The sequence below is a fragment of the Balaenoptera ricei genome, chromosome X (assembly GCF_028023285.1).
Source record: "Balaenoptera ricei isolate mBalRic1 chromosome X, mBalRic1.hap2, whole genome shotgun sequence".
Classification (NCBI taxonomy): domain Eukaryota; kingdom Metazoa; phylum Chordata; class Mammalia; order Artiodactyla; family Balaenopteridae; genus Balaenoptera; species Balaenoptera ricei.
In genome coordinates, this window is record NC_082660.1 from 28,852,391 (window position 1) to 28,877,525 (window position 25,135).

Consider the following 25,135-nt stretch of genomic DNA (forward strand, 5'->3'; position numbering starts at 1 on the left):
CCCCTGTCAAAAGTGCTTCATCACACTGAGCTGAAATCCACCAGCATAGCCAATAGGAGCAGAGGCTCCAGAATCCAACTACAAGCGTTCAACTCCCAGCTTTGCCACTGACTGTGTTACCTTGGGAAAATAACTTTATCTTTCTGTGTATTAATTTTCCTCTGACATGAAATGGAACTATTAATAGCACCTACCTCGTAGGGTTGCTTTAAGATTTAAATGAAAGGCACCTGGAACAATGTCTGGCACGTAACAATAGCCATGTCAGTGTTTGCTATTGTTATCGTCATTATTATTATATGTTTGACCAGAAACCCAGAAGTTCTCAGCCTTCACAAATCCCTTTAAATATTTTACCAGAGCTGTTATGTCTGTCCATGCCTCTTCATCCCTATTCCTTTTATTTCTTCCTCATATGACATGGCTTGCTTTGCCATTGTCCTTTAGAAAACTATTCTCCAACTATGATCTACTATGAATGGTACCTCCATTTCTCTGGACAGTATAACTGGATGACTTTCTTTTGTTCTGTACTATAGGCTCACACAGGGTTTCTACTCAACTAAAATCTCTGGGTCAGTGTTTCCCAGTGTGTCCAGCAGATCAATGATCCAGCAAAATGTTTCATGATGTGAAGGTCAAATTAATTAAGGACACATTGCACATTATATCTGTCTCTTAAAATTCTCAATGCACGCTAACATACTAAAAGCTGAGATGGTTGTCAGTAAAGAAACACATTAAACCTTATTTGACCTCAGAGTTTCCCACACTAATTATTCAGTGATCCCAGGACATTTAACATTTTTTTTTAAGTTATAAGGCTTGTGAACAGAAGGTACTAATGCACTGTTGGGCATGATAAGAAATGCAGTGTTTGGCTGTTTCCAGTGATTCCTCCATTTTGTACATTTTGTTCAATTGGGATTCGTTTCCTTCCACTTCTGTCAAGGACTTTCCTGTTAGTTTTAGCCCACTGTATAATCTCATCTATATCTTTAAGAATCCTGACTCTTACAGCCAATGAATTAGCCATTCTTCCCAACTCTGTGTAAGTTTTACATTTTAAAATATGTGTTCTGTCTTCACCAAAAAGTCACTAGTGAATATATCCAACAGGCCAAGGTCACACATGGGCCGCACTCTACAGACTGCACCTCTGGTCAACACAAATCCAGAATCCAGCCCTCTCTGGTTGTTGGACTGTGACTCTTTCCAGTTATATTATTATTTAGTCTCTGCTGAATGTGTTTCTCCATCTTGTAAACAAAGATACAATGAGAGACTGTGTCAAAAGAACAGCAAGTTTCGGCTACAATATGTCCTATAACAATCTCTCGCTCCACTGGTCTAGAAACTAAATTTATCAAAATAACCCTTTCGAGCTAGGACAAAAACCATCAAAGAAAGACAGCCAATTGAAAAGCATTGCTAATTCATTCCAATTTAAAACATGGGGTTTATTGTTGCCTAATCTGAACCTATATCTATTTCCCTGATTTAGGTTTAAATGACAGTTTGTTTAATGATAGATTCAAAGACATGCTACAAAGAAAGAATTCAGGCTTAATACAGAAAGCATAATATTAACAGAAAGCTTCTATTCATTCCGGAAGACAAAAAAAAAAATCTGACCATGAGTCAGCAACAAATGTAGGTGTCCAAAATAAGGGGGGGGGGGGGGGGGAAAGACCATGTCTGTGATGTATAATAAAGGCATAGCAAGTATAGTGTGAAGAAATGATCACATTACCCTAAGTACTGTTCAAAGCCTTCTTAGAAAACGGTGTCTAGTTCTGGTGGCTATAGCTGACCCAGAACTTAGAGAAGGCTTGGCAGAAAGGCAGAGCGATAATTAAAGGGTTTGAAAGACCTATGAGAACAGTTTAAGGGAATTGGGATTATTTAGTCATTAAAAAAACCCAAAAAAACACGAGACTGTGCAAGACAGAGTGGCTGAAGGGGTGATTTAATAACAGTTTTCAATTATGTGAATGGCTCTTCCATAGAGGCCTGTGACCAGCTGTTCGATTTCTCCACTGAGGACAGAACAAGAAGAATTTAGGCTGTAACTCATACGGAAGCATTTCCTGATAATGAAAGTTGTTAAAGCATTAGTGTGAATTACCAAGGGAAGCTAGAGAATGTTCTCCTCTTTCAAAATACCATAGATTCTCCTGTGCTTAAAGGCTGGAAATTCTCAAGGTTCTTCCTACCTCCTAAGACGCAAGATCCATCATTTTGGCTCTTTTAAAACCACTCGCCTATGCCAACTGACAGCACTGAAGACAAGATATGGGGATTCACATTCTCATTCTGTTTCGATCTTTCATGTTTACTACAAACCATTCTGTATCCTAGTGTTATATTCCCTCTCCTTTTGTCTGGCGATAAAGAAGGGAAGAATTAAAAATCAGGCAAGCGTCTCTAAAGAGCTAAAAGAACTGGAACTAAAACCCAGCTAAAATTACATTTTGATCATTCTAGAAAAAAATAAATAGGTTAGTTTGGAATGACAGGAAGTTGCTGAGGTCAAAAGACAGGTATGGTGGCAATGGATTGAGATCATCCTTGTAGGTACCATTATCTGCTGACCTCCATATAGGTCTCAGATAGCTTCTCTTGGTATCAAGGATGACCTTGCCCTTACCCCTGCCCCTAAATGCCAGTTTCAAACCATCTAAGCAAAAACTCTTAGAATGGGCCATTTAGCCCTGGGTTTTGTTTTGGTTTGTTTGTTTGTTTTGGGCAATACCTCCTCTTTCCTCTTTTATGGCGCGCACACACACAAAGCAAGGATATCACAGCTCCTTCCACTGTGACAGCCACAGTATGCAAGTATCTTGCATCTCCACTCCTTCTCTATTGGTCCTCTCCTGTCAGCAACTACCCACAGCATGGAAGCTAGGGAAGGAATCCACCGTAATTACTGCTGCTGCCTTACAGCAGATGGCAGGGTGGCTTTATACAGATGTCATCTTAACAACATACAAAGACAGTTAAAGGGGGTACTTCTCTGGTGGTCCAGTGGGTGAGACTCCATGTTCCCAATGCAGGGGGCCCAGGTTCAATCCCCAGTCAGGGAACTAAATCCTGCATGCATGCCGCAACTAAGAGTCCGCATGCTGCAACTAAGAAGTCCACATGCCGCAACTAAAGATCCCGCATGCTGCAACTAAGAGCCGGCATGCCGCAATGAAGATCCCGCGTGCCACAACTAAGACCCGGTGCAGCCAAAGTAAATAAATAAATAAACAAATATTAAAAACAAAACAAAACAGACAGTTAAAGGAATCCCAGAATCCCAGTATCTGGAATTTCTAGCCAAGGAATGTAATTACCAATATAATAATTTCAAAGGACATTACATGGCAAGTTGGGAGTTAGGGGATTTGCCAGGGTTCAGAATAACTTTTGGGTTTCTTTCCCATTGTGCTTTCCATAAACCCTTAGAAACTCAAGGGCCAGGCTCTGAATGGCTACCAGGGTGTCAGCCTGAATATTTACTTTTCTCTCAGGCTAACAGTATCAGTTCATGGCCACAGAAGAAATGCAATGGCAAGGTTTCTCAGCAAGCCCCACACTCCAACTGCCAAAAACACATACAACATATTTTTAAGAGAAGGTAACTGGCATCGCAATTGTCAGGCTTTTGAAAAACCATGTCAATCCTTAATAAACTGAAAAAGCTTAGTATAGAGAAAAGTAAACATTATGTAAGAGACTGTACCCAGTAGTTCTCAGATGATAAAAAGGAACCACCTTTTGCTCTGGAAACAATACTTGTCTAAACCTCCTTCGTTTCTCTCCTAGGTTGCAGGTTATTTAAAGACAGGAACTATGTTTCTACACCTTCCATGAAGGTTTGCTGAATTGAACGATGGGTGGGAATTAAACTGTGATCACGATAATTAAAAGGAAGGATTATAATATCTGAATGAGGTTAGAATAAAAAAAAATACTGCCTACTCATCCTGAAGAGCAAAGAAAAAAACTCATAAGGGTTGTCTAAGGAATAGAAGACAAAATAAGTACATTCTCAAATGCTCAGTTTACTTTTAAATAGTTTTTAAAGTAAATGGCCTCTGTTGGTTTGTCTGTTACAGTATCACACGCAAAAGGCTAATCCATAGTCTATTTCTGGATTTGGAGGGTATATTTAGAATGATCTGGCTTAAAATGTAGAAAGATGCAAAATTTATACTGGGGGCCTGAAGGGAACCTCACAGGCAGGCAGTCATGCTCAAGGTCAGAGACAATTCTGTTCCTCAGAGGACATCTGACAACGTCTAGAGACGTTTTTGGTTGTCACAGCTGGGGTACAGAGACAGGTCAGGATCCTGCTAAACATCCAGCAATACACAGAACAGCCCCCTACAACAAAGAATCTTCCAGGCCAAAGTGTCAGTAGTGCCAAGATTGAGAAACCTCGCCCGAACGTTAACACCTTACACGGCCATGGTTCATGTGTCAAAACTAAGAAACCAACATGGGTCCACTCTGATTAACTAAATGCTACAGGGCACCTAACAGGCAGGCAGCTATCCTCTACAACACAGAAGCCGAGAAGCTACGATAGGCCTGTTCAATTACTGATTGGTAGAGAACGGCTACATTGGTTAACACGTTGTGGACAGAGAAATGAGATGTCGTTTCACACCTGTTAGAATGGTCATCATCAAGAAGACAAGAGATAAGCATTGGTGAGGCTGGAGAAAAGGGAACCCTTGTGCACTGTTGGTGGGAATGTAAATTGGTTTAGCCATTATGGAAAACATTATGGAGGTTCCTCAAAAAATTAAAAATAGATCTACCATGGGATCCAGCAACTGCACTTCTAGGTATATATCCAAAGGAAACGAAAACAGGATATTGAAGAAATATCTGTACTCCCATGTTCACTGCAGCATTATTCACAATAGCCAAGACTTGGAAACAACCTAAGTGTCTGTCAATGGATGAATGGATAAAAAAAGATGTGGTGTGCATATATACAGTAGAATATCATTCATTCAGCCATGAGAAAGAAGGAAATCTTGCCATTTTTGGCAATATAGAAGGACCTTGAGGGTGTTATGCTAAGTGAGATAACTCAGACAGAGAAAGACAAATATGTATGGTATCACTGATATGTGGAATCTAAAAAAGCCGAACTCCCCAAAACAGAGTAGAATGGTGGTTATTAGAGGCTGAGGGTAGGGGAATTGGGGAGATTATCCACTTACAGCTAGTAGATAAATAAGCCCTGGAGATCTAATGCACAGCACGGTGATTACAGTCAACAATACTGTATTATAAACTTCAAAGTTGCTAAGAGACTAGATCTCAATTGTTCTCACCACAAAAGAGAAACGGTAATTCTGTGACGTGGGAGAGGTGTTAGCTAACACTAGGGTGGTACTCATATTGCAATATACGTGTCAAATCAACACGTTGTACATTAAACTATAAAATCTTATATGTCAATTATACCTCAATTAAAAATTTTTAAGGTTGTACATTAAACTTATACCATGTTATATGTCAATTATACCTCAATTTTTAAAATTTTAAGCTAAAAATATATTTACATGTTGTGGAGAGAGGAAAGAAAAAGGACTGATAAATTAAAAAAGCCCAAACTGGAAGTAACAAGGGAACATGCTAAAATCGCAGACCCTGATTTGAAATCAGGCTGCTTTTCAAATAGAAACTCTATGCAATGTATTTCATGACAAATAACAGAAATTTATTTATTCATGGCAAATAATTAACCAAAGCAAGGTTAAGGCAGTCAGCTAGTACAAGAGTGTGTGTGTGTGTGTGTGTGTGTGTGTGTGTGTGTGTACATGTGTGAGTGTATGTTTTCATTTCTTTACTAGAGTTCCTGCCCATTTCGAAGAAAAATAATAAGTAAATTTATAAATATTGCATGCATTCATATGCATGGATAGAATTTCCAAACATTCTTATTGACAGAAATTTATGGAAAATACTGGGGACAAACCACAGATTTTTAAAAAAGGTTAATCTCTCCTTCCTGGCCATTTTCATCTGCTGTTTTCACAAGTAAAATGTTCCCTTCATAAATCCAAATAACCCTTTCAATATCGCTGCCATTGTTAATAGGTTATAGCATTAATAGCTGACAACCCAACTTTTCTGGCCCTGATTATGAAAAGCCCTAGTGTTTGGAAAGATTTGCTGAATTCAAATTGATCAAAACTGTTTTGTGAATTACAGTCTGTACACAAAGATTTAGAAGTACAAAGAGAATGGCTAGCCAGGGTCAGACGGTATAGGACAGGCAGTTCCTGGCTGTTCCCTGAGCTGTTATTACGATTTCTTTAACAACCTCTAAATCTACCAAGGGCATCAGTGGAATATTTTACGTAAGAGAGAAGTCTGCACTAGCAACGAACATAAAAGGAGGAACAAGTTGTAAAGAATATTAATGACTCTTCTTCCAAACAATCCCAATTTTTATGAAAATCAAATGAGTGATAAAAAAATCTGCTATAAAACTATACGAAACCTGCATGTAACAAATAAAACAGAAGGAAAGTGGCATTTTGATCATCTTAGACATAAGATCCTCGTGTCTTACCTTTGAGTTGTTGAGGAAACTATAGTGTAGGGGCACCAGGGATCATTTATACGAGGCTCCACACAATGTTTTTTTCACATCTTGTTCTTAGTCTACACTACTTCTATTCAGAGAACAGTTGGTCTCACGTGAAAGGCCACACTATACATATAAGACTGTTTTCTATATCCTGTATTTCTGTTACAAGAATTGTTACCCAGAAGATCAGGTAAGACTTGGCTGATAATGACCAAGCTTTAAAGTATATACAGTAATCCATATCCCTTTCTGCCTTTTCCATTTACAACACTTAGCATATAATATAATCAAAGAAACCTGGGGATAAGTAACTCTTGAGATAATCTGTTTCACTTGATGTGACAGATGAAAAAAGGCTCAAAGAGGAAACAGCTCAAGATCATCTATTATTTTAAGACTAAAATATGTATGCCTAAAGGAGTTTTTAAAGAAGGGTGGACAAAAGTGATTTCCGATGGGAACATACAAGGCTGATCTCCAAAATCTTTTGAATCTTTAACTTGTCCAAGAGTACGAGAGGCTCTGATATCTAAATATGGCCTGCCTGAGACAATGGCCAGGTACCAATCTTGAACTGAATTCTATACTGGTCTACTGAGAGCTACATGAAGATACAACTGAATATTCAATAAGCACTGAGATAAATGCATACTCTTATCTCTTCTGATCGGCTCCTTTCCTCCTTCTTTTTGACATTACGTGTCCTTCCTCCTACCATTAGATGCTATGGCATATATGAGCTACATGGACTGACAGGTGCCAGGTTAACATAAATTGAGGTAGCAAAAGGGAAAAAAGAAACAGAAAAGCCTATGAGTTTCTCAATCCTCGTTAGCACATAACTCAGGTTATATGACTTGGTCCCACAAAAGAGTTGGCTGATATGGAAATGTATTTATCAGACACATGCTTACATTGTTATGGGGGAAAAGGATGGTTAATTCCGTGCACTGGCGTTTTAAGCAATGTCATGGCAAAAATAGTATCCAAAAGCAGCTCAGTCAGGAGAAGTCCTATTCTCTCTACATGCAAAATCACCCTGGATGTCCGTGGTGATACTCAGAAAAAGAGAGGGGAAAAGTGGGAGCTCTGTTACAGAAGAAAACCAGCTAATACGCGCAGAAAGAATGGTAGAATGAGAAAACCACTATTAGGCAAGCACTAATGTAATCACTGAATTAGAAAAGGATCATCAATGGAGGCTAAAACCATAGGGTGAAAGGCTGTAGAGGAATAGGATGCTCACCAGCGCTCAAAATATCACAAAAATGACTTTCTAATTACAAAGGGAAAAAGATACTTTTACAATGGAAATATCTGACACCACCTTACCATTCTTAGCATTACTGATAAGAACCAAGTGTCATTTTGTCCCTCCAGTTGTGATGTAGTGGGAAAGACACAGCAGTGCCTCTATCGTCCTCTTACCAAAACAAAAAAATTCAACCTGAATCTAATCCAAAGAAACAACCAGAAAAATCCAGAATATGGGACATTCTTAAGAAAGTTGCTTGGACTCTTCAAAAATGTCAATATCATGAATGAAAAAAACAAAAAATGCTGGGAGACTGTTCAGATGAAGTGAAAGTACAGAGGCATGACAAGCCAATGAAAGACAAAGACCTTGACTGGATCCTGGAAGAAAACTACCAGAAATAAGGAACATTCCGAAGCCATGGGGACATTTCAGTGTGGACTGCATGCTAGATGGTATTACTGACTTAATGTTAAATTTGTGTGTGGCAACAGTATTGCAGTTATGCAGGAGAAAGTCCTTTTTTGAAACAAGATATATGGTGAAATGTTCAGGGGTTTATGTTTTATGGTATGATGGCCTTTTACCTTTAAATGGTAAAGGGGAAAGACGTGTCTGTGTGTGTAGATTCAAATACACACATACATGGGAAAAGTGAAATGTAAATGGGGCAAAACGCTAACCAGGGGTTGGACAGATGTACGAGACGTACAGGTGTTGATCATACTATCCTTTTAACTCTTCTTTATACTTGAAGTTTTTTCAAAATAAAACATTGGTTGGAAACCATTGTTTCTTACCAAGCACCCCTTCCTGGGGGAGGGCAAGGAAGGCAAGAGTATAAGGAACTGTGGTAACTGTGAAAGGGGAGGGGGAAATGCATTAATACCAATGGTATAAAATGTGAAAAACTCTTCAGGACTAGTTTTCTCGCAAAACACAAGCCTAACACCAAACTGATGTCCTCCCTGTTCTCTTAGCTTCATTGCTCTAATGTGTCCCCTCATATACTCGGCCGAGATGTGCTTTCCCCAGATACCCGACTATGAATTTTCAGCCATAAATACGAGTTTAAGAAGCCCAACATTATCAGAAATTTTTCTTGTTTGAAATAAGGATTGAGAGGTCCACAGTTGTGTTCATGAGACAAGAAGAAGTAAAAGGCTTCCCATAACTGCTGTCTTGGGTAGATATCAAGTATTTTATTTAAAGTTCTGAAGATAATGAGCAGGTTGGAGGCCAGCAGTCACTGCTCTAAATATTAATCAAGACTCTGAATCACCCATTAAAGATAAAATAAGCCCAAACAATAACACACAGTGATTATCCACTCTTCATTTACATGTTCAAGGACAACTGTCCTGACCTCAGGCTTTCCACTCCACCTGACTAATAAACCAATTAACACCATGGCTCCAGGGAACAGAAGCACAATTTTTAAATCTATGCAAACCTGTAAGTATACTCAACGTTATTAATTTATGCTAGAGAGTTCTTATTTAACAGAAAACTTTCACAGATACATGGTAGAGCACATATATCTGCCTGTAGATATCATGGAATATCTTTTCTCAAGTAGGTATCAGGACAAATTATGCTCAAGTACAAGACAGCACATTAACTCTTCCACTGCTGCCTCCTACAATCATTTAAAATCCAGTTCAGGAAGAGGCAAAAGTACAGGAACAGAATACAGAGTAGTGGTTTCCAGAGACTGGGAGCAGGCAGGATGACAACAAAACAAGAGGGAATTTTAGGGGTGATGGAAATGTTCTGTCTTGATTGTAGTGGTGGTGACAAAACTATATGTCTAAACTCAGAGAAGTGAACACTGGAACAGACTGTACTGTATTTTTTTAATGTAGCTTAAAAAAAAGCTAATTAGAAATTTTTTTTTTTTTTTTACTATTTTTTCAAATGCCCTCCCCCAAAACCCAAAGCAAACAAAAAAAAAAAACCCTTTAGCTGTTAGTATATCAAGACACCCTGGATAAACAGATAAGGGTATCCCAGGAAGAAGTTTTGCACTTCCCTTCATCTTAAATAATCTTCGTAGAAAGACAGATTTTTTTTAAAAATCCAATTTACAAGCCAGTGACAAACATGGGAAAAAAGAAAATGGTAAATGTTGAACTCATATTTCCTTGTTTCTCTGAGCTTTGTGGGTATCAGTTTGAGTTAGAATTAATGGTGAACTGATCAAAGGGAGTCCAGAATACACTTCCAACTAAAAGCATGGCTCTCAAAAAAAAAAGGTTTTTTTCATTACCACCTCTGCCTCAGCTTTTGTAGGAAAGGGGAAAGAGGGGAGGGGAGGGGAGGGGAGGGGAGGGGAGGGGAGGGGAGGGGAGGAGAGGAAGGAAAATTTGCTCCTAACAAAGACTTCTGCTCTAGAAGGGTAAAAAGGAGAAACAGAATGACATGTGCTTTTCCTTAGCAGTAAGTGTATAAATGAAACAGGTTTCAACTCCAACACAAACCTATCTTTGAAACACTGGTGAAGAAAATATCTACCGCTCCACATGGAGAAGTTAACCGCATAAACCACGACATAATTATGAAGGTAAACCACCAGAGCTTATAGTCAAAATAGAAAAGAAGAGCAACTGAAAACCAATAGTGAACTCCCGACAATGCTGATAATACCCTGATAAAAGGTCTTTCCCAAAAATTTGCAGGAATTCTGTCCACGAGCAGGCCCAGTAGGAGCTCGGTGGTGCCACCTCTACTTATATATACCAAGCCCTGGTAACTTATATCGTAGTTATTAGTGAGTATCCAGCAGTCCAAACGGGTGTAAAAAGAATGTCCATAAGACCAAAGGGCCCATATTTTTTTTTTTTTTGGAAGGAACATCTTTATTTTATTTTGTTTTTTTAGGCCGCGCCATACAGGCATGCGGGATCTTAGTTCCCCGACCAGGGATCGAACCGGCGCCCCCTGCAGTGGAAGCGTGGAATCTTAACAACTGGACCGCCAGGGAAGTCCCAAAAGGGCCCATAACGGCCAAAGGAAACCTAGGCAAAGCGGATTTTTTAGGAGTTATTTTAAGGATGGGAAATATAAAATGTGATCAATTGGCATGAGGAATGCTGTCAAACTGGTTAAGAAGTGTGTTGGCATGGTACTTTAACACCATCTCACGAGTCTCTAAAATCTAATCTACAGATGCTGGGTTATGGATAAAAGGAACTGTTAATCTTGGTGGGCTATTCTCATGTTAAAATACACTTTAGATAATCATAACTAACGCTCAGTAAGTACCTACTATGTGCCCACCACTCTAAGTGCCCTGCCTCTATTAGCTCACTTAATCCTCACAACTGCTCCAGGAGCTTAGGGGCCAGGAAGGTCAAGAAATGGGCCCAAGGTTGCACACCCAGCAAATAGCAGACCTGGGATTTGAACCTGGGCAGTCAGCTTCAGGGCCTATGTGCTTAACCACTCTGCCACTCACTACTCCAGATGTCCTGGAATGATCTGCTATTTACACACACACACACACACACACACACACACACACTTGTTCTCGACAGTTGAGGTGGTAATTTATTCCCATTTCTGTATCATTCTATATTACAGCAACTGTGCACAGATGATATTCATTTTTGTCAGAGGAATATAAAAACTCAGAAGACAGGTGAAAAAGCAACTTATTCATTTTGAATGCATGAACACAACAGGAGGCAGAAAACAGATGTAGAATAAACAGATTTTGGCACACAAGCTCTTGTAGGTGAAGCATATTGAATATAAAGTTGGTACACTCGATTCTGTCTAAACAATAAGGTCCTTAAAATGTTTACAGAAGAAAATACTACAAAGACTATCGGGGGGGAGGGGTGAAGGGAGTACCTCTCAGGGCACTGCCAAATACCAATTTACAGATACATGACTCTTTTCTGGAGTCACTTTTAAAAACATAAAGTTTTGCCCACCTAAGAGGAAATATTATTTCCTTTCATTTGGAAGTAGACTAGACACCTGAAATTGGGATTAGAGTATTTTAAATAAAGATCATAGTGTGTGTGTACACATGTGTGCTGGGGTAGGTGAAGGAGTGTTCATTTAGCCACATATCCTATTATAACCTAAAATTCATATAAAGGATCATGCTAACACTTTCTTCGTTCAGTCTAATATTTGAACTGGTTAAAGCCATTTATTTCTACTCAGATGGTTTAGCAGAAGGAAATGCTAGCTTGGAACATAGGGAACTTGGGCCTGATGTCTAGTTCTGACATAAATATAATTGCAGAATGTAGAAAATATTCACTCTGCCTCTCTGGGTTTCAGTTTTCTCATCTGAAAAAGGAGAGATGTGGACAATCTCTCAAGTTCCTTCGGGCAGTCTGTTGACTCACTGCCAGGGCAGACCTGGCCTTGCGGAGGTCATAAGGATCAATCTGTTCTGTTAACAAGGAAGATTCCATGGAATATGAAAGCAGATCAACCCGCTGATGCATTAAATTGAAGCTGTATTTCCAAAACAAACTAGTTTCAAATCTTTACTTCTACTACTGCCCAAAAGAGTCATTTTCCCAGTACACGTGTTGACTGCCATATGCTTCTAATGTAGAAACATATCCTGTTGCCTCCTTTAATATCAGTGAAGATACTACTGTCAAATCCATACGTTTATAGTGAATTTTCCCCTTTAAAGTCCACAGATATGACTTCATTTCCTGGCCTCATGGATAATTCCTTGATGGACCTATACTGATTTTTAAATAGGCAAAGCATTTTATTTGGACTTGGCAATTTCCTTTTCTCTTTCTTTTAAAAAGTTTTTGGGTTTTTTTCCCCAATTTTTAAAAATTGTGGTAAGATACATATACCATAAAATTTACAATCTTAACCATTTTTAAGTGGATAGTTCAATGGTATTAAGTATATACATACTGTTGTGCAACCATCACCACCACCCATCTCCACATGGGCTGAGGAAACCTATAAAAAGATCACCCAGCTAGCACTGCACGTGCAAACACTGCTCTCCTCCTGTCCCTGCCAGGCCCTTGTCTGAGCCAGAAGCCAACACTTTCCTAACTGTACCGACCTGAAAAGAAGGAAGTTTTCTAGTCGGTGACAAAAAAAAAAGGAAATAAAAAGACTACAGTCTGAAGTCAACTTCTCCTTCTGTGATGCAGGGAATGTATTTGTAGGAGAAACAAGTACTTTCCTGCCGTTCATTTCCTTAGGCTGGTAGAAAGAACAGCCTTTGAGCACAAGCTTGCTGAAGGAACCAGCCCGGCCCCATTCCCAAGGTCTTATGCTTCAAACAAAGGGCAGGGGGCATTTTCACTCCTGTTATCTTTCCCTATAGCAAACACTGAATTTTCATGCATGCTGCATGGTTTCCGAAAGGCAAGGTGACAGCCAGAGCTCCTGACTGAGGAAAAGCCCGCCAGGGCTAGGACGCCAGTTCCGAAGGAAGAATTCACAAGGGATCTGTTCATGCAGACTGCCAATTCCTACCAAGTAGAGAGGGCCCCCAAATCTGAGTAATATAAACCTCGCCCGGCTCTGTACCCACAGGACGTGCACCCCAGCCTTTTAGCAACATCCAATTTGCCAACGCTCAGTGTCTTAAAATGAGGATTCCTCTTCTCCCCAACTCTATGTTCCCTGTTTTGTTATGGCATCATGTATTCTAGCAGAGACCCAGAAAAAAATGCCTGTTATTTCACCTTGGGAAGCTGGAGAGCCTTAAAATAAAAAAATGTGGGCTTCCCTGGTGGCGCAGTGGTTGAGAATCTGCCTGCCGGTGCGGGGGACACGGGTTCGAGCCCTGGTCTGGCAGGATTCCACATGCCGCGGAGCGGCTGGGCCCCTGAGCCATAATTGCTGAGCCTGCGCGTCTGGAGCCTGTGCTCCACAACAGGAGAGGCCGCGATGGTGGGAGGCCCGCGCACCGCGATGAAGAGTGGCCCCCACGTGCCACAACTAGAGAAAGCCCTCGCACAGAAACGAAGACCCAACACAGCCATAAATAAATAAAAAATAAAGAAAAAAAAAAAAAAGAATCAGCTGGCCATGATATCCTCTATTTAAAAAAAAAATAAAATAAAAAATAAAAAAATGCATATTTGGGAATGAGGAGGAAAATGGGGGCGGGAGGCATCCGCTCTGGAGTAGGAATCACACTCTTCCACCAGTTGAGGAAATGCAGGGGCGCTGATAAATTGTTCATCTATTAAAACAACAATAAAAACAACCCCCCAACCTGCTTATTTTATTCTCCTCAAAGGGTTTGGGAAGATTAAATGAGAGAACTGTGTGAACAAAAGTAAAATATTACCATCAGTAGCAGCAGTAACAGTATTATTTACAAGCATGGTCAGTACAAATGGTAGGGAGAAGCTGTTACTTGGTAGTAAAAGCAAACCGTGGGCAGCTATGGAAACAGATCAGGAAAGGTCTGAGAGTTAAGTAGAGAAATTAGGATTTATTCAGTGGACCGTGAAAAGAAACTGAAGATTTCGAAGGACGGTGTCATACAGTGAATACGTTTCTCTAAAACCAGTATGAGAGCGGTGAGACTGACGAAAGGCACCAGGGGGTCTAGAGGAGGCTTGCTAGGAAGACAGTGCAATAATCTATCTATGCAAGTGATGAGAAGGCCTGAAAATAGCGTATGAGTGGCAATGAACAGGAATCAAACAAAAGATGTTTCTTTCCCTTAAAAAGAAAAGTTAGCACTTTACTAATTTTTTTTTCTAATTCTAAATGTTCAAAGAAGAAAATCTGGAAAATACAAAAGAGTAGGGAAAAAACCCCGTCCTGTTACCACTGTTAATATCTTGATGGACTTCTCCCCAATCTCACAAAAGACCTTTCTGAGAGCTTGGAGACTGGCTAGCCAGGATGCGTTCAATCCCTATGCCATCAGGTAGTGGACTGAGTTCAAAGTTCTGACGCTGAGAAGAGAGTGTAGCTGTTACAGGGGCAGGGACGGAGCGGAACAAGAGGAGGCAGGTGAGTGAAGAAGGCAAGCATCCCGCAAGAGAATGCAACAGGCTGTCGTGGAACAGACCTGGCTCCTGACAAGAGGACGGCACGACGGAAAGTAGAGTTTCTGTTCAGCAGCCCCTTGTCCCGACAACCAAGTTCAAGAAGCTAGCGCTTACTTATTCCCACCACAAAAGAGAAATGGTAATTATATGATGTGATGGCGCTAACCACTGCTACAATGGCAATCATATTACAATATATAAATGTATCAAATCAACATGTCGTACACCTTAAATTTACACCATGTTATATGTCAGATACATAAAAAAAAAAAAGACAGAGAGAGCCAGAGTCTGCAGTGAGGGTGACGGTGGCTGCAGCACCAGCAATTCCGCGAGGTGACAGGACAATGGCTCCAGTGGCCCTGAGGCCAGCCCGCCTGACTGTGCGGCAGGAACCGTCTCTCGGTAGAGATGGCTGTCGGCAGGTTCGAGCTCTGACCATTACTCTCACCCTCAGTCACAAGACACACACAACTGTGTATATATGTATATATGAACACATGTGTGTGTACGTGTGTGTGTGTGTGTGTGGTTTCACAAATAGAAAGTAAAAAAGTTACTGAAACTTGACTAAAGAGAAAACGCTTCGGAAAAAAAATTAAGTCACTGCAAGTTGTTTTATAATAGGATTTTGAAAAAAATGGATCTGGACTATTTGTGGCCATTAATATTCATTGTGTGAAAGTTACTTGTGTCTACGTTCTGGAGTAGAAATGTTAACGCAGCAACGTGTAAGAAAAAACCCAGAGGAAGTGATAGTCTATTCACGTTTTGGGAGATTTGAGTATGAGGTGAAAAAATGCATTTATTTCTCCACATCTGTTTTACTTTTATAGCCAATTTGCCATAATTTTGGCAAAACAATCCAAACAGTATATCCAGTGCTACATTAAGTGGCCTTATTATGTGTGCATTTATTTACTCTGCCCAGTGAACTATTAAACGAATGCGAAAACTGCTCTAAATATCTAAATATTCACAATATTCTGCCCAGAAGGCCTTCTATGGTTTTATCCTAGTCTGTGGTCAGACTACATACAGGTCTAACCCAGTTATTGGTACACCTAGTTCTATCGGTAATGAGATTAGCATGGATGGATGGAGAAACCCCATACAAGAAAAGTAGTTCTTAGCATTTGAAAAACAACATAAGAACACTGTGAATAATGTAACACTCCAAATATCTCATTCCTTCAGTGCTGGTGGTACTACAAACAACTTTTGACAAAAAGCCATCTGGTAATATGTATCAAAAGCCACAAAACTGTTTATATGTGGTAATCCCATTTCTGAGAATTTATCCTAAGGGAAAAACTTGCATCAAAGAAAAGAGCTAACTACATAAAGATGTTCACTGCAGCATTATCTATCTTACCAAAAAAGAGAAACAAACTAAATGGCTATCAACGGAGTGCTGAGGCACTTGGGAGGAAGAGGGTATTTCTGGGGACACTGATTATGGTGTGGAAAAGGCACTGGGGCAGGATACGAAAGAGAATGGACAGGAGTGTGTGCAGCTAGTGACAGACATTAGCAGAGAGTACAAACCTCCGACCTGGTTGTAAGCCTACGGGAAGTCACCATCCAGGCCTTGGAAAAGTAGAGGAATGTCAAAGTTACAAAAGGAAAACTTTAGGGACTTCCCTGGTGGCGCAGTGGTTAAGAATCCACTTGCCAATGCAGGGGACACGGGTTCGAGCCGTGGTCTGGTAGGATCCCACATGCCGCAGAGCAACTAAGCCCATGCGCCACAACTACTGAGCCTGCGCTCTAGAGCCCGCGAGCCACAACTACTGAAGCCTGCGTGCCACAACTACTGAAGCCCACGCGCCTAGAGTCCACGCTCTGCAACAAAGACAAGCCACCACAAGGAGAAGCCTGCGCACCGCAATGAAAAGTAGCCCCCGCTCGCCACAACTAGAGAAAGCCCGCGCACAGCAACGAAGACCCAATGCAGCCAAAAATAAATAAATTAATTTATTTTTTTAAAAAAAAGATAGCTGTGTCAACTATTTACCAACAGCTACTGAAAAGAAGGCTACGATGACAGAATTAGGTTAGGAAAAAAAAACGAAGAGACTAAGACACGCACAGACAAAGGTCATTTTCTTTTTTACAAAGGATTTCTCTGGCTGGAGATTTATTTCCTCCCTCGCTAAACCATGCAGACTCCCTTCCCTCCCAACATCTTAGAAACTGTGGGGTTCTGGCTGCAGACGCAGATTTCTTTCCCTTCCTTTGCACTGTCCTCTCTCCCCAAACCCACAGTTCCAGAAGCCACTGCCTACAGAGGTTTCAAATATCAAAAATCCCTTACCTACCTGCCTACGGAAGAGCTAATGTGAGAAACTACAGTTCTGTGGGTTTTTATATTAATTTCTAGAATACAAAAGAATAAGTATGTTACTTAAGAAGGTGAATAACTTACAAATTGGAAGCAGCTCCTGACACTCGGCTCAATGTTACTGCCCCCAAAGGATGCGACTTCACCCAACTGTCTTGGGATTTGGATAGAATCATGCAGAAGGAGGCCCAGTCTGCGCTGGTCACAAAATCCCGTTGAACTGGCCACTTGCTTGAAAAGGTCTACAAAAGGAAAAAGAGAATTGCAACCATCAAAAAGCAGAACCAAGTAGATGTTAGCAGAATCTAAGGACCAACTCAATTCCAGCACCAATTCTCAAGAGTAGCCAATATTCCCACAGTGTACTTCTACTGTACACTAATCTGCACATTATTTTTATGGATCAAGTTAATCATCACTGTGTATATATGAAGTGTGACAACTTTTAAATAAACTACAGCCCTGCAAGTAATGAGAGCTCACATACAGTTCTGACACGTGAGTTTTTCCTAAGCCAGAACATAATCCTTTGGAAAATATTTTATATATAGGACATGATCACCATCATAAAATAAATGTTTTCGCCTTAAGAAACATAGAATGGGCCCAAAGCACCATCCCCTTTGGACATCAGATTCCAAAATATATCAAAATTGGGACTTCTTTATGCAGTCATATGATCACTGAGTTTCTCGTACATGTTCCCACAGGATGCTGTACATATTCGTAATTAGCTCATATCACTTTACACTGTCACTGATTTCACATGTGTCTTTTTGGCTGAAGAATGATATCCCCTCAAGGCTGGGACCATATCTTGGTCAACTGTGTGCTGGAAATGTGTGGAGTAGAAGAGCAGCGCCTGGAGGACAGCAGGTGCCCAATATACGTGCATTCACAGCATGAATGAATATACCAAACACTCGCAACATGTTTTGTTCTCAGAAATAAAATTATTTTAATCCTACCTTGTATTCAAATAAAAGTTGCCCAAAAAGTAAGCCCACGGAAGATTCTCCTACTCATAAGCACACTTTAAACCCTAAGAAATTAAATGTTTTAATGAGATATTTAAGATGGCAGTAACAGCACTGAGCTCTCAACAGCATTTTCTCGTCTCTCCAGCGCACACACATAATTTCAGAATTATGAATTATCTTCAAATATCCCAGCTTGAAGTTAACATTTTTGTTTTGCCAACCTCAAACCTGTTCCCTCTCAGTGGTTATTTGAAACACAAACTGGAAGCTTCCTTGATGAATCAAGTTAGTATTACGATGTGCTGGTACTATACCTATCCCGAGTAACTACAATATTTAAAGGACGAAAGCCCACAGAAATATTCTATTTTATCCAAAACACATTTTCAGATGGCTAACAAAAGCTGTTCTGTTCTTTTTTCTTGGGTTCTTAGGATGAGAAAACTCAAGTGGAAACTACATAAAAGTGAGAGCTAAAAGAGCTTGTGTATTTTGTGGCTTACTCCTAGGGGGGAAATGCGCAGTAGGACCCAGAGTGGCTTTGGAGGAATTCAATCTCTTTTATCTCCTGCCCGTCCTTAAGCTCAGCACATCTCCACATCCCTGTGTGGCTAGGCCTTAGGGGAAAAGAGAAAAGACAAGATACACTAGGTTTGTTTAATATTCCTACCGAAAAGATTTCTCACGAGCATTTAAAGGGGAAAAACAAGTACATTCCTTCACAGTGGGAATGAATGGTTGCTTAGTCATCTCAACTGTCCCTCCTCTAGCATTTGCTTTTAATTTGGATTTACAAATTTTAAGCAGAAGAGCCCAATAGCTAATCAAAAGGAAATTCTGTAAGGTGTTATTTACCCTGTAAGAAATGGCAAGCTGTCTCTCAAATAATAAAATGTTAATCACATCACAGAATTGGGTATGTCAGTACAACTCGCAGTAAGATGATTATAAAATAAACAAGGTTTCTTGAACACGAATGCCAGATAGTACTCTTTAAATAAGAATCCAAAGACGAGGCAAGTGCACGGATTAAACCTTCACATTTATTTTTCTGACTTAGACAAAGGGGTTAGGAAATCGGACTTTATCCCCGAGGAACGTGTGTTTTACTCAGACACAGTCGATGTAATGTAAAATAATACTCGGACTGGAGAAGTTAATGCTCATTCTCTATTTAAATACCTACAATTTAACATCTGACAGGGAACGGCACAAATCAAATTTTATGACAGTCTGAAAGCAGTTCTACATCTTACATGAGGAACCTGCTGTCAAATAAGAACACCATGTTATTCCCCATCTAGAACTGGGGTAATTAGCCAACATTAATAAAAGAATACTGAGTTAATATACATGACTTACATCTGTACTTGTCTTCCAAATGTGCTTTACACAGAGAAATGATGCCAGTTTTAAAAGACAGGACCCGGATCCTCCCTGTTCGTCCCCTGTTATGAATAATCAAAGCAGAAAACAATTACTGACACTTTACTGAACGATAAACACTTCTTAGTTAAGAGGAAAAACCTTGGATATGGAAACTCTACTGACCATTGTTTTATTAAGATCATTTAGAATGTTTCTGAGTTCATTATCTATTTGGCTGATGACCTAGAATGCGATGGAAATTTGACCAACTCGACCAATGAACATTTACCAAGTTTTCAATTCTTAAAAGCCCTTACTTGAATGGTAAGAGTTTCTCTACATAAAAATAAGAAAAATATCCTTCTATTCATCTATGGAGGGCCACCTGGGTTTATGTCGATAAGGGGAAGAATTACTACTACGTACTAAGAAAATCACCTACTTCAGTTACTGAAGCCAAAAAATACCAGCAAGTAACTGCTCTGCCCTCATAACACTCATTTAGATTTTCATCAGATTGCCCCTTATTGAGAAGAAAATTAATCACTTCAGGCCACAAAACACACAGTGTAAAATATGAACATTTATCCCTACAAGAAAAATATGATACAGTCTATTAGAGAGCATTTGAATAGATGATCTTAATGAGCAATTTAAAAATAACCTATTGCTATAGCCATGTTTTAACATAGGTATGCTTTCACTTTACATATAAACCATTCCACATGACAAATTTATTAACAAGTTCATTTTGCCCATGGGAAAAAATTAAAAGAATGAAAAGTTTTTCATTTTGTAGAAAATGTCTTTTGATAATTTTCAGCCTTTATTTTGTTATGAAAAACAACTGAACCATATATGTCGGTTAAAAAAAAAGTCTGTAGAATAACTGTAAAGGATAGGTCCCAAGAGTGGTTATTTTTGGTGAACAATATGCTCAGCTTTCAACTGGTACAATTCACTAAATCCATTAGTCAAACAAAAATCCTGGGTCCTACTGCGTTAACAAAAGTACTATCATTGGAAGATTTTATCTTTTTCCCTCTTTAAAACGGCAAATCAAAGTTTAAGAAACTTTATATAGTGACTCAGGTCTTCAAGGAGTTAAAATTGTCCCCAGATAATTTTCAGGCAATTGTCCCCAGATAATTTTCAGGCATAGAGAAGGGAAGTTATATACTCAGAATCCATTCGTACATCATCTGCAAAGAGAATGGTGCCAAAATATATTTGAGGGAAGACCTGAATAGAAACCCTTATCAAAGCAAATCTAAGGATAATCCGTAATTAAAATCCAACATGATCAAGGGCTTGGTAGATAATGATGAGAATTCAACAGCCAGGTGATCTTGGAACTTAAAAAGCAATACCTTATCAAAATAACAAAGAAAAAAGGTATACATTTATATCCAGGAGGTGGTAGAAATGTACACCAAAGGCAAAAGCAAATAGTTGCTATGCAACTCCTTTCAGAAGACCTTCCCAGATTTCCAAACGCAGAATACGTTCTTGTTGACATGTGAAATCAGGCATATAGTAATTTTGATGTCTAAGAAGAATTCAGTTGAAATTAAGACCAATTCCTTCTGCTACCTTCCTCAATTGTCTTCATTAAGCTCAAGACAAAAGTGGGGAGTTCTCCTATGTGCAATCCAAAAGAAATAAAAGAGTGTTTTCTAAGAGAGAGGGATGAATGGAGGTGCCAAAGTGAAACTTCATAAATCCTTATTAAAAAAAAAAAAAACAAGGCTTCCCCAGTTTGAAGATCTGGATTTGCTGCATTAGGGCTTGTTTTCTTTTTTTTTTTTTTTTTTTTTTTGGCTTATCAATTTACACTCTTCTGCAAAAAATCTCTCGAGTATCAGCTAACACTACTCAGAGCTGGTGACAGGTGTGGCAGCATCTCCAGGAGCACATCCCTCTCTGCCGGTGAGAGGAAGCCACCCCCGAAGAGGACGGAGGAGTTCAAAATTCACAGGCAAGAAAGGGAAAGAACTCATGGCTACACACTGACTCATTCTACTATTCGAAAAATGAGTATCTCAGGGTTTGGTTTGTTTTCTAATCTGAGAGCATTCTACGTTCTAGTTCTTACCTCCTAGCTTATAAAAATATTTTTCAGTTCCATTAAATGCAAAAATGATTAATCACGGGGATAGCATCAGGTCACACGGCTTCATGAAACTTTCACCCTGAGGACCGTATTTCTAGACTGGAGCCCTGTTGTGACGCTTAACTACACCGTCACCGGTCTGTAAACTAAGCCTCCAGTGGTACAGTCTGGAGAAAGCCTGCTGTACGTACGTGTCATAAACATTCAGCAGCCAGTTGAGACACATGTCCACGCAGAGAGGGACGTTGACCAGACTGTTGTGCTCTTGCTCCAGGCGATCGTAAATCGTGGTCAAACAATTAATGATCTGCAGGATGTCCATGGGCTGGTCATTTTGCTTGAGGTTGTGCTGGTCCAGGGCATCGCATGCAGCTGACAGGCTCAAGAGATCCACTGCAAAAGCCACATAAAATCACAGGTGATTCAAAGGGGAAAATCCTTCTCTCACTGTTTTTCTTTTTGACAATCCTGGTAGGATTGGCTTGTACCCTTTAGTAAACAGCAAACCCGAACCCTACCCTCTTTGATTAAAGTGTTTTCTTTTCACCCCTCGGCTCTAAGTCTGATAAGTGTGATGAGCATTCAAGCTCTGAGGCTGTCCTCAAGTCCCACCGGCATTGCGTGAAGATGTGGATGAAGAGACAGTTCCCATTCCTGAACTATTAGGAAATATTTGAGCGTTAAGGGGACCTAGAGTGTTCTACAGGAACAGAGTCATTTCCACCTGAATTAGAAAGAAAAAGAGCTGTTTTACTAGAGATTTTCAAAGAGTTCCTGAGAATACTTTCTTGTATTAGTACCAGAGGAGGTCAGTTTGATTAATCTGCGTGGTTAGGGTTGTGCAAACTCTTATTTCCAGCTATGCATTTATAATCATTAAGCGTTTTCCTCCTTGAAATATCAGTCACCTCCTAATCTCTCTGCTACATTAACACTAGGTGAAAAAATAATCACCTTCACTAAAATTGTCTATAGGCCAACTAAAATAAATGCATCATCTATCCAGTTTTCAGATGCAAGGCTCACTTATTTCTCCTTTCACCTTCAAATTACAGTCCACAACGTACTTCTCAAGTCCGCTAAGAACTTTATAAGTTTGGGGGCGGGGGTGGAGGTTCCCGTGATCTGAGGTGGTATTTAATCATATACTGAAAGACAAACATTTATCAAAAGTGAAGCCTCAACACTGCCCAACATGAGCAAATCGTAAGCTCTACTCCCAAGTGTCACAGAAAGATGCTTTTCTGTAAAGCCAATTTATTAGCCAAATTGGAAATGCAACAACATTGCTTTTATAACACCTTATACATCCAAGCTCTGGTCTGAATTCTCAGTCCTTTGAGAGCAAGAATCAATGGTAATTAAGTAAATCTCTCACATATCCAGGGGGAGGAGGCAACACAATTATAAATGTAACTGCAGATAAACACCACCATCCCCATCAGTAAACAGCTTGCCCCATACTAAACAGATGCAAATTTAAGGCTTTAATGCATTTTACTAGTTACTATTTGTGGCTACTTCTAATTAAATGTTAAGGACCAACCCCCCAAATGGTGGTTAATACCTATGTAGGTTAATACCTCTGTAGTGCATGTTTTCCTCTTTTCAAAAAGGAAAATAGTAACCTTTTGAAGTTTCCCTGGAAGCATGAAGGAGACCCGGGGGTGGAAGCAGGAGGTTTTTTTTTTCCCCCTTTGTCTTTCATCCCAGTGAGTAAACCTCTCTGCTTCCATGGACCAGTTTCCTTAAAATACCCTGGCCGAGCACTCATCCTATCAAAGCCAAGTCCCCACTCCTTTTGCTTAAAAATACTCGAAAGATAAAGGAGTGACCTCTTTACATTGAAGCCAAGACTTTGTTTCAAGTGGCAGAAAGGAATGTAACTTGATTTGAAAGGGAGGTAGGAAGGAAAAAGAATAAAGAATTTAAAAACATGACAACACAAGCAGGCAGGGGGACAGGAGAAGGGGAAGGCCGAGTGGTGACTGTATGGGAGACCAGAGAGACATGCAGAGACAAAAGACTCCAACTTTCATCCTCTCTGCTGTGCGCCTGACTTTCTCTGAGGACACGTTTTCAGGTTTAGGAATGCAGCACCCCATCTGCATTAGCAGAAGAGAGGAGATTTCCTCCAAACACCAATAAACCCAACGTGTTTCTTTATACACTGAAGGAAGTGATGGGTGGTTCGAAGTTTTTCTAGTATTTTCTTTCTGTTACTTTGCCGTAATCATTATAAATATTTTGCTTTATATCCAAGGATATAAGAACTAACAAGTGAGAATTTTTAGACTCACTTTTGTATGAAGAGTCTAATTTCCCCGTGTGATGGAAACAAATAACCAACAGCAAAATGGCATCAATTTTTTATCAGGCCTACTCTTCTCTCCGTACAGGTGAATGGGTAACACACAGAAGAGGAAATTGGGAGCATAAATAGCTCCAGCGGGGCGCAAAGCAATTGCTCTGAAATAACAGGAGCGGGAGGTGACATAGTTGGGAGAGAAACACTGTGCAGTGCGCTCTGCTAAAACCAAATGTGGTTAAACACAAGAATGATCCATCACAGAAGACTGAAGAACTCATTTTCCCAAAACAAACATATCAAACAGAATCCCACTATCATGCAACAATTTGTAAAAGACTCCTATTTAGGTGTATATAGCCGATACTGTGGACTTGAAAAGAGGTGAGAAAATCAATAGGGACGATGTAATTGCCCCACAAACATACACTTAACTGTTCAAAATGAGCATCTTAAAGAATACATTGCGATTCTTCGATGAAACATTAAACATAATGATTAGCTGCTTCTAGAAGCCTCAACAAGCAACCAGCAGACACAATTTTGTAAAACTACCCTTTTACCTCAAGCTAGGAATTTCCATTTAGGAGAAAATCTCTCTCTCCTTTAGTGTATTCACTAGGGAATACATTTTAAAGCTATATAAAAACCCAAGTGTGTTCTAATAGACCCTTCTCTTTCAAAAATCATTTTGACAGTAGAAGATGCCATAGGTTTTGACGCCACTGAAGAATAGAGAGCATCTGGTGGTGCCCCTCATGCATCAGGGGTGTGGGGTGAAAGAGGGGGGACAAGACAAAAAACGACCGGCTCTCCAGGATCCTCTCTGCTAAGCACGAAAAGCAGGAAAGGAAGGAGACGGGATGGGATGGGATGGGATGCGATGGGGTGGGATGGGATGCGGTGGGGTGGGATGGGATGGGATGGGATGGGATGGGATGGGATGGGGTGGGGTGGGGTGGGGTGGGGTGGGGTGGGGTGGGGTGGGATGGGATGGGATGGGATGGGATGGGATGGGATGGGGTGGGGTGGACGGTTCCTGAGGCGCTGGCTGTGCCCAATCACCCTCTCAACACCCTGGGTTCAAATGCTAACTCTGTTCTTTTCCTCATACGCCACAAGTGAGGAGCTCAGATGGATTTTTTTT

At 40.1% G+C, this 25,135-nt stretch overlaps 1 protein-coding gene across 7 annotated transcripts in view; it reads right to left on the minus strand.

Annotated features, from left to right (window-relative positions):
- Positions 1 to 25,135, minus strand: part of DMD (dystrophin) — a 2,476,968-nt gene that overhangs the window by 79,359 nt on the left and 2,372,474 nt on the right. For all 7 annotated transcript variants that reach the window (XM_059910880.1, XM_059910875.1, XM_059910877.1 and 4 more), the window contains 3 exons: positions 21,872 to 22,073; positions 19,562 to 19,647; positions 17,304 to 17,461 (listed from right to left, as the gene is read on the minus strand). In XM_059910880.1, the coding sequence (XP_059766863.1) occupies positions 17,304 to 17,461; positions 19,562 to 19,647; positions 21,872 to 22,073 (446 nt within the window). The remainder of the gene's footprint in view (positions 1 to 17,303; positions 17,462 to 19,561; positions 19,648 to 21,871; positions 22,074 to 25,135) is intronic.